Source organism: Dermacentor variabilis, chromosome 4 (genome assembly GCF_050947875.1).
Source record: "Dermacentor variabilis isolate Ectoservices chromosome 4, ASM5094787v1, whole genome shotgun sequence".
Taxonomy (NCBI): Eukaryota; Metazoa; Arthropoda; class Arachnida; order Ixodida; family Ixodidae; genus Dermacentor; species Dermacentor variabilis.
The window spans coordinates 113,928,981-113,939,763 of NC_134571.1; the positions used below are offsets into that span (position 1 = coordinate 113,928,981).

General features: G+C 41.4%; 1 protein-coding gene across 1 annotated transcript in view; it reads right to left on the reverse strand.

Annotated features, from left to right (window-relative positions):
* Window positions 1–10,783, reverse strand: part of LOC142579637 (sialin-like) — a 38,116-nt gene extending 27,333 nt beyond the window's left edge. The window contains exons 1-4 of the mRNA XM_075690034.1: window positions 10,485–10,783; window positions 10,147–10,349; window positions 6,377–6,610; window positions 4,335–4,518 (exon numbers count right to left, since the gene is read on the reverse strand). Of these exons, the coding sequence (XP_075546149.1) occupies window positions 4,335–4,518; window positions 6,377–6,610; window positions 10,147–10,349; window positions 10,485–10,536 (673 nt within the window). The 5' untranslated portion in view covers window positions 10,537–10,783. The remainder of the gene's footprint in view (window positions 1–4,334; window positions 4,519–6,376; window positions 6,611–10,146; window positions 10,350–10,484) is intronic.

Sequence of the window (10,783 nt, forward strand, 5' to 3'; positions counted from 1 at the left end):
AAATTCTCGCAGTACGATTCCCTCATGGAACTTATAGCAACAAATGGTATAGGGTTACTAGCTTTACAAAGAAAAAAATTTCGCCTTGGCTTTCTTTCGGCACTTATTAGTAATAAATTAATTATTGAGCCATCAATATATATTAGACTGTTAATGACTAAACACACCCGGCACCACCAATCCAACACTTTAACCCAATATTTCGTACATATTGAAGTGTTCAAGTATTCCTTTTTTCCATGAAGTATTAATGACTGGAACTCGATGCCATTCCCAACTGTATCTACCATTGATCGACATGTGTACTTTTGTGTCTATTCAAGTTCTTTTGTGCACATCCTGCTCGGACCTGCACAAGGTCTGCAGTATGGCTTATATAAAAAATTTTTAAAAATAAACAGGGAGGGCATATTGACTGCGATAGAATTTTTCGTGTGTGTGTGCTCCAAAAAATTGTGCAACTGGACGAACATAGGGCTGCTTGCAAAAGAGCTCACAAGAACAAGCTGACAAATGAAAATACAAGAAACATGCAAGAAATAAGATCTGATCTCTGCTAAACAAAACTTGAATGCGACTCTAACAGCAAACATTATACTAACCTTATACTAAACCTTATACTAAACCTTATACTAAGCAGCCATCCTGACAGTCTATCATCCATAACTTACCTCCGTGAGGTAAGTGATCATAAAGTAATCCATGCCACCTTCAACTTTCAACCCATTCGACAACCAAAATCTAACAAAACTATATGCCTGTATGATAAAGGGAACTACGAAGCTATTAATTACGAGTTACGTGACTTCTTTTCTACTTTTGAGACATTATTCCATATGCGCTCGCCTCAAGAAAACTGGACACTATTTAAAAATAATATTAATGAACTCGTAAACAAACATATACCAAGAATAACTATGCACACTAATCAAAATAAGCCATGGTTCACCAGAGATTTAAAGAAGCTTGAAAACCAAAAGAAACGTCGCTTCCGGCTAGCCACGCGTCTTGGAAGCACCGAGGCTTGGTCAAGATACTACACGGCAGAGAACGCCTACCTGAGTGCCCTTCGCACTGCTAAAAAATCTTTTTATAACGTCAACCTGCCCAAGCTACTTACTCAAAATCCTCGGCAGTTCTGGCGCATTTTAAATCCCAAAGAAGCTCGTACCATCAGCGTGACGAATGCAGCAGGCGACACCGCCACGGACGCCGAGTGCGCCGATATATTCAACACAGCATTTTTTTCTGTGTTTACAAAAGGAACTACCACTCCAGACTCTCCACTACCTACTAACATAACATCACATATGCCACCCATTGTATTTTCGGTAGATGGTATACTATCAATCATTGAAAAAAACAAATTATGTACTTCTTCTGGTGTAGACGAAATTAACTCAAAGATCGTAATGAATACTAAGCATATATCCGCGGCATGTTTCACTCTGTTGTTCACGCAATCATTGTCTACAGGTACTTTACCGGATGATTGGAAAGTGGGAAAGGTCGTTCCAGTATTCAAAGCAGGTAACAAAGACTCCCCCTTAAACTACCGCCCCATTTCATTAACTAGTGTTCCTTGCAAAATCATGGAACATGTCATATACTCGCATATCATGAACTTTTTAGACTCGGAAAACTTCTTTCATCCTTCACAACATGGTTTTCGTAAAGGGCTTTCATGTGAAACACAACTAGCTATCTTCCTTAATGATCTCCACGTTAATCTTGATAACAACGTTCAAACCGATGCAATCTTTCTAGACTACTCTAAAGCTTTTGACACAGTGCCTCATAACCGCTTGCTAATAAAATTATCTAGATTGAACTTGGATCCTCTTGTAGTACAATGGATAAAAGAATTCCTTACTAATCGTTCCCAGTTCGTCTTTGTCAATAACGTCTCCTCCGAACCCCTCCCTGTCACTTCAGGTGTCCCTCAAGGCTCAGTCTTAGCACCGCTTCTTTTCCTAATATACATTAACGATCTTCCGCTGCATGTATCTTGTCCTATTCGTATGTTCGCTGACGACTGTGTGATTTATCGTACTGTGACTAACATCTCTGACCAAGCATCTCTCCAGAATGACCTTAATAACGTGCAAAAATGGTGCAACCGTTGGCAAATGGCCTTGAACCCTAACAAGTGCAAATTTATTTCAATTTCCCGCCGTCGTAATCCTTATCTGTCTACTTACACAATTGCAAACGTCCCACTAGAATCAGTTCTAACCTATAAGTACTTAGGCGTAACCCTGTCCCACGACCTTTCCTGGAATGCGCATGCTACTAACGTAATCTCGTCAGCAAACAAGTCCCTTGGGTTCATGAGGCGTCATCTTCGTCATGCTCCACAGCACGTCAAACTACTCGCATACAAATCATTTGTCAGGCCACAACTGGAATATGCCGCCACCATCTGGAACCCTCATCAAACATATATCATCAATGCACTCGAGTCGGTTCAGAATCGTGCGACTAGATTCATTCATTCTTCATAGTCATATAACATCAGCGTTTCACACTTAAAGGCACAATCTAGCTTGGCATCTCTTGCTTTTCGTCGTCGCATCGCCACGCTCTCTCTTTATCACAAATTTTTTTACAGCTCACTAAGCCGCCCGCCTTACGTCACACCATCATCTTCACGCATGTCACAGCGCACCAGCCATCAACTCCAAGTTTCTCGTCCTCGAACACGAACTGTCACTTTTCAATCATCATTTTTTCCTCGAGCTGCCAAGGACTGGAACGACCTACCCATTAATGTCGCTGCCATCACATGTCATTCACAATTTCTAGAAACTGTTGAAACTTGTATTTCAATGTAACACCTGCCTTTTCCTATGTTCACATGTTAACCACCCCTTATGTAATACCCCGAATGGGGTCTTTAAGGTAATAAAATGAAATGAAATGAAACATGTTGTTACTACAGGAAAGGTCTGTGAACAAAGTGCTGTGATGCAGGTGTATGAGGCACCGGTATTAAAACACATGTGTATATTACTAAAAACCATTTCCACAAAAATATTAAGCACCATACAAATATAATTCACTTTCATCAGAAAAATATTACAGTACACACATACATGACTAAATGCGTTTGCGGATGTACACGTGTGTGCACATGCGTGTATGTGTGCATGTAAATGTGAAACCTGTTTGGCCAAGTCCACACTACACTCAACCCCCATTACTTTACTGGGTCATGCTAAATTGATTTGAATTATCCAAAGTTTAAATTTAAGGACGTCCTTAAATAAAATGGGTACTTTATGAACTGCAATACCATTCAATATAATATTTAATGAGCAAATTGTGAATGGATTTTGTATTAAGCAAGGCTGCAACTTTTGCGCCCACAATATATCTGCCAAAGATGTCAAGACTGAATGAAAGAAGTATAATTGTTGCTAAAATGCCGTGGAACAAACACGCAAGGAACCTGAGCTAGTTAGTTGATATAGGCTTATTAGTGAGACGAAGGGATTAAGGGTGTTCTCAGTCACAATATTGAACATTCATTTGACAGCTAGGACTTCAGTTCTTCAGCAAGGAAAGAAGATGCAACAGAAAATGTTTGGACACATTTCTTACTGACAGCAACTAGTTTAATATCTGCTGTATTTCAGCGTGCACACAAATTGCACAAGGGCTACGCGTCATTGAACTCGCTTAATCAAACCCACAAATCTAAAATATTGTTCACACATAATTATTGGTGCTCCGCTTGCTCTTGTTGTATGACAAAACAATTAGAGGGATGGCAGAAAGAGTGAAGCAACGGTAACATCACATGCACAACCAAAAGTGCAAAAAGACTGTGCCCAGACACAGTGTAAAAGTTATATTACCCTGAATTAACACGGCAAGCTGGGCGAGTTGGTGATTGAACATGTTCCTAGGGGTGGGCAGCGCAACCCGTACGAAAGACAAAAGGAAGTACATGATATGAGCGCAGACTAACAACTGGTCTATTTTTTCAAACAAGTGACTAAAATACACACATGGTATCTTTCTGCATATTTTAGCCACTTGTTTGAAAAAATTTCTTTAACGTGCACCTAACTTTAGGTACATGAGCGCTTTTGCACTCTGTTCCCATTGAAATGTGGCTGCTGCAGCCAGGTTCAAGCCTGCGGCCTCGAGTTTAACAGTGCAACACCAAAGCCACTAAGCTACGCCAGCAGGGGAGGAGAGAGAGTTGTGTTGGTTCTCAGAAGCCTTTTAACCAGAAATTATAGTCGCTTCTTCTACAACCAGAGGTGCAAGCTAACGCTGGTGTGCACATGTAGTCGGGCCACTAGGGAAGAACGAGCTGCAAGTACCTGTGAGGTAAAAGACAGACGGCCAGCCCCCTGCGAAGCCATGCTTGCAGAGCATTGCCGACAGTGGTAGTGTGACCACAGTACCCAAGAGGCTTCCAATATTGCTGATGCCAGCCATCATACTTCGCTCGTTGACGGGAGACCACCGGGCAAGTAGGGCATACATGGATGGGTACGTTACCCCCTGCACAGCGGTCACACCACCACATAGTCAACACACTGAAACGCAATATGTACCATACCTGCAGCTGAAACTCCAGAAGAAAAATGCACAAGAATTAAAGTTTTATGGTTGCCAGTAACAACACTTGTTGATGGAGCAAAGCAATGTGGCAGGTCAATACAACTGCACAAGCTCATCGTAGTTTGAAAGCACAGTACTTGCACAGCTGGAACAGTTTTTTAATTCACAACAAATATTCTTCCCCGTGTAAAAGTGAACAAGCATTTAAAATATTGCACCCCGGATAGCCATAATTAAGCCTGTTTATGGCAGTTAAGGATGGAGGCCCTTTAGGTTGTATCTTTAGGTTGTAATCGAAATCATCATCAAGATCCACAGCAGGACAAAGGCTATATAGAGGTCCAAAATAAATGCGCAATTTCTTTAACACAGTTAACATCCGCATCAGTTTTTCTTTTAATTTTTATTGACTAGTTAGTTTTTATCCCCAAATTGCATATGGACTGCATGGTACGCCATAGTAGGGAATCGAATTTGACAAGTTGGAGTTCTTTAATGTTCACCGAAACCTCTATGCACATGCATTTCGCATTCTGCCCCTAAATAATGCACATGCCTGAGGCTAGAATCTAGAGCTATGAAACTGCTCAACAGCTGAATGCGCCAGCCACCAAGCCACCATGTACTCAGTGTGCTTTCTACTACACTGTACAAGAGAGAGAATTAAAGGATGAGGGCGAGGTCAACCAGGCTGGGCCTGGTTGGCTACCTTGCACTGGAGAAAGGGAAGTGAAATATGGGAAGGAGGAGAGGTGTTCACACATACACACCCAATGAAGCGCTTATCATTCAGTTCATCGCATGCGGTCATACAGGCTGGTGCATTTCAAGAAACGGAGCAGCACTTTTGTGGCTTTGTGCATCACAGATGCACAAAGCCACGGTCCAGGATCTGCTTTTTTGAAAAATGCCAGTCATCTAGGTGCTCTAAAGCTGTCCACAAGGCAAGTCTCTCATGTTCGTATGATGGGCAGTCACACTGGAGCTGTTTTGTTTCTTCTATTGGGAATGAATAGGCATTCACGTAGGAAACAGTTTTACTTGACGTGAAGAAGCATTACGGTGTCACCTGTGAGTAAGCAATCTGTACAAATGCACCTTTAAGCGTAAGTGCTAAATAAAATAGCACAGATAAGGAAAACATGGGAGTGCAGACGTACACTGCAGCACAAAGATACATACCCTAGAAGCTCTCAAATTAAATGCACACAACTTGCAGCTAGAAAGGGTACTCATTTATCCCTCTATCTTTAACCACACTTTATGTTATGAGTTAAGTACATTTGCATTGCACTAGTAGCATCTGTAGTGCTGTATTGCAATAAAATTAGCTTTTTTTTTCATGATAGCAAATTTACAAAGATTACTGCCATGCTCTTATTGTACCATATATTAACCCATCATCTATATTATTAACTATATTATTAATTAATATTAACCATCATCATCAAACCCCCATCATCTTTTCCCATGTCAAAGATTATTGCACACAGGCAATGTTGCGTGTGGGCGGAGCACATCCCGGGTTGTTTAGTGAAATTTCTATTCATTTCAGGTGCTCTAGGCTACTGAACATTGAGAAGAACTTTAAAATTATTCTTTATTCATAACTTTTTTAACTTTTTAGAGCGACGAATGCCAAGGGACCCCATTAAATAACCTGAAGAAAGCTTGTCCCGCATACACAGTAAACTGGATACTTTTCACAAAAGCTGTATACCTTCAGTAAGTAGCTGCCGCTGGAGAAAGAAACAAACACACACACACAAACTATAGCGGCATAGCAGTTCTTAGTTACCTCAGCAATTCCTTCCAGAACCCGAAGAACCAGGAATGCAGCAAAGCTAGCTCTTGCGACAACAGCTGTAGCGAGTGTAAGAAGAGAAGTGATACCGATTCCACCGACAAAGACCCATCCTGGATCTACAACTTCAGAGAGCCAGCCTCCAGGGATTTGTGTCACAATGTAACCATAAAAGAAGGCGTTGAGCACATAGCTTTGTGTTTCTTGGTCCCAGAGGAACTCTCCACTCTATGTGAATGAGAAAAAACATGCAAGAAAAAAAAAAGGTTCATCAGTACCAGCAATGCCAGGGCTAATGAGATCATGTGTGCATGGCAAACTGTGCCTAAATGCTAGTTTTCAAAGAAAATGAGCAAAAGTATGATAAGTCTTTTTTCTTTTTTTTTTTGGAGATAGGAAGCTAAATTCACAGCACTGTGTTCACAGCACTTTCTATTGTCTCTATTCTTGCGTTCTCATATCTTTATCTCTTAAAGGGCCCCTCACCAGGTTTGGCCATTGCTAACAGACAAGCGTGGCATGGCAATTGTGTCTGCAATGTATCAAACAGCTGGACAATGCGAAAACAGCTAAAATTTCAAACTAAAGCCCACACGCCATTCCTCCTCTCGAGGGAGCCCTGCTTTCAGCCAGAGTGAAGGTAAAACACACACACATTGCTCTACATAAGACACAGTAACCCACAGCATCAGTGATTATACCACGAGAGTTCAGTAAATTGCCCAATGCATAACATGTAACACCACCCCTGGAGGTGTACCACGCTGCAAAAAGAAGAGAAGAAAAGGTGGGGCTCATAATGTAAACGTGATGCGATTCCCCAGCTCTGGTATGAGAAGATGCAGGGAACAAATGTCACTTGCGGACGGCTAGCCGACGCAGGAGAGAGTGCCTATGTTGGTAGTGAAGCCTGCCTTCTGGCAGCACGGCAATGCAGCAGTTCAGTTCCCCCTATCTCCTCTGATAATGAAGCAAGTTGAAGAATTATTGCTGTAGCATGTTCCCTAGATGGTGCACACCCTGCAGCTTCAGCACATAACCCAAATTTACAATGGCACCTTGTGAGGGGTCCTTGTAATTTTTGCCATTGTGATCAGCTGGCTAAGTGAACTTACACTGTAGGAACTGTACTAAATTGCACTATAGGTACTAAATTTAGGGCCTTTGGTTCATTTCTGGCATAACAGAATATTACCTATATCAACAACAACAATCCTAAACAGGAACTGACTGCTGGTGCATACTCCTTGCGTTTAGGTTTGCAACTCAAAGAAACTATAATACCAGTTCACAATAGCATACAGCAGCACTGCACAATTGCTTAATTACAGACACCAAAGGATCTCTCATCCCACAACAATGAAAATAATAAGAATAATAAAAAATAACAAGATTAAAGAGGGTATAGAGAAAGAGTGATAACACAGCAAGCTGAAGATAATTCATGTAGTGAACAGGTATTGTAGCTCTACAATATCACTTATCTTGCTTTTCTATACATGGTAAAATCAGTATGAATTTGCTAAAACCATATTCTACAAAAAAGAACACCTTTGGCAAACTTCTACAAAAGAACATGCATTATAGTCGAATTTCAAATTTTAAAAATTTATGATAATTTTTTTTCTTCATTTTCTGACCTTTACTTTATTACTGATATTCTATACACTTTAGTGAATAAAATGCTACATCTCCAAAGGCATCATCAAAGGCATAGTTACTGTCCACCAGTGACTGTTTTTTTCTCATTTGCTCTTACAGTTAGGACAATTAACACTTTTCTTAATGCACTGAAGATTGCAAGCCAACCTGCCGTGGTTGCTTAGTGGCTATGGTGTTGGGCTGCTAAGCACGAGGTCATGGGATCGAATCCCAGCCACGGCGGCCACATTTTGATGGGGGTGAAATGCGAAAAAACCTGTGTACTTAGATTTAGGTGTATGTTAACGAACCCCGGGTGGTCGAAATTTCCGGAGTCTCCCACTACGGCGTGCCTCATAATCAGAAAGTGGTTTTTGGTACGTGAAACCTCATAATTTTTTTAAGATTGCAAGCCGCAAGAAAGTGAAATGCCCAATGTTGGACGATCCTGCATGGCATACTCAACACAGACATCACATGACCGCAAATACAGCACGCTGATGAGAGAGAGAGACACGCGATCCTTATTCCTTAGTTCCATCAAAACAGGCGGTCGATCAATTAGAAATGCACTATAGCCACATAACAAATGGCTGTCACAAAAGTTCAAGTTGTACACACACAGAGGTACACACAAATGGTTGGCAGACAAGGCAAGGACCAATCCACTCTGGACCCCAAATTCTTAAAATGTTCCTCTGCTTATCATGAGAGTCAAAGACAGTGCCACCCTCATTTGAAGTAGCCACTATGCTTCAACATTCTTGGGAAATGCCCGCAATCAGGAATCGCCTGGGATAAGATCACCCACCCAAGCTATTTACCACAGGCAGTTTCTGCAACCCCTGAAATCCACATTCATAAGGAATCACGTCAGTGTTAACACTTTTTGGCGATAACTACTTTTTTTTATTTCCCCATCTGCACTCAGTAAACTTTTTGTCATTGGTGAGTCAACTTAATGTCTGCTGCAATGCATAGGCATTTCTTGATTTCTTGAATTCACTGACACACTGCCTTTTAAAAATATATATGCCACATATGTGCTTTATGACAAAGCAGCAGTGCATGCAACAATATATCACAACAATGGGCATCATCAAGAATGCAGCCGGAACAAAAGACTGCCCTGACTGTTATAACAGATTTATTCAGAAAAGGTGCACGGCACCACAAACAGAAAGGTGCAGTGCTCCGTTAATAGGCGCAGAAGGTTCAGAGAAACTTAGCTCCATTGAGTAAACCTAATAACCCCCTCTGTTATAAGCGTTATTTGTTTCTTCTTTCAAGCTACTTCTTCAGAGAGACGACACATTTTGTTCAATCATGCCTTTATGGTTGATATCAGCTAGCACCTTTATGCTGCAAATAACTATAACAGCATCCTGCAGTGATAAAAATAAAACAATAAGAATGCAAGATTATGAGTATCTGCGACATTTTGTTTGTCTACATCCCATACCAGCTGGGCAAACGTGGTTATAACAATATTTAATTCATAACATTTGGCACTCTGGAGTTAATGACTACCAGCTTGGAGATGAAGCTGACTCCATACTAGATTCCACAGAAATGTTGTTTAGTACAAATTTCGTCCTCTTGCAAATTTTCTTTTTTTCCTGTCGCAACTGATGCGCTTTTTCACATGAAACTTCTGGGATAACGCGCAACAGTAAACTTTAGGTCCCACGTAGTACGTCGTTCAGCTTGATTTGCATTCGCAGTTGTGATTATACTCTCGCGGAGGATTCAGAAAAATATTATAAAATATTTCTCGCCTTTTATGAAATTATGAAATCACCTGCACAAAACCAGACGAACACTAAAGCATGCAGAAACAGTGAGGGAAATCAGGAGCCCCGGATTTAATCCATTCGCCCCGATTAACTTCACACAAGTCGCACGAAATCCATTGCCCAATCTAGTCGTCAGCGTTCCCCGCACCCTACTAAGCCAGGAAGAGAGGTTATCGTATACGCGGAAGTTTACGAAAGCCACAGTTTTTTCTTACTTTATTTTTTTTTTACCGCACATAAACGCATGCAGACGTATGACAAGAGCACGAGAATGCCACGCTAGCAGAAAGAAATAGACGGATAGAAAAAATAAAGAAGAGAATTTACAGGAATGTCACTTTGATTGGAGAGCGAAGAGTCATTGTCAGGAGAGACGGGACATTCAGAAGTCAACACTTTGCTCTCATTCCCCCGCGTGGCTGTGCTGTTGATCATGGCAATGATGGTCACACTGAGATTTACCCTCATGGAGTAAACCAAGAAAACGCCCAAAGAGATCATGAGGAGCATGAGATGACGGACTTGAAAACCTGTAACAATGAAGTTACGCAACTCATTCAGGCATCATCAGCTGGCGAAAACAAAACACAAGGACTGAGAGAGCTGAGCAGCATGGCTAATGCATATCAGTCGTATAGCCAGATAATTTAATTAAAAGTGCTCACGTCTTCGTTGTATCATGATCGACACGTTTGGAAAGTCGTCGGGGGATTCCATGATTCGCTGCAGTGATGACCGAGAACGCAGGGACGATGCTGTGGTATCTTGCGACAGTTCAATTGTGCTTGCCGAAACAGTCGCGCATTTACGAGGCCTTGGACGGCTGTCTTGAATTCCTGGAATACGCCTAGCTCTAGCGCAGGAATTCAAAGTGCCAGAATCTCATACAAACAGATGCGCGGACGGACAGCAGACCAAAGCAGACGTTCAAGCGCTCCAGTTCACGTGATCGTATGTTGTGTTT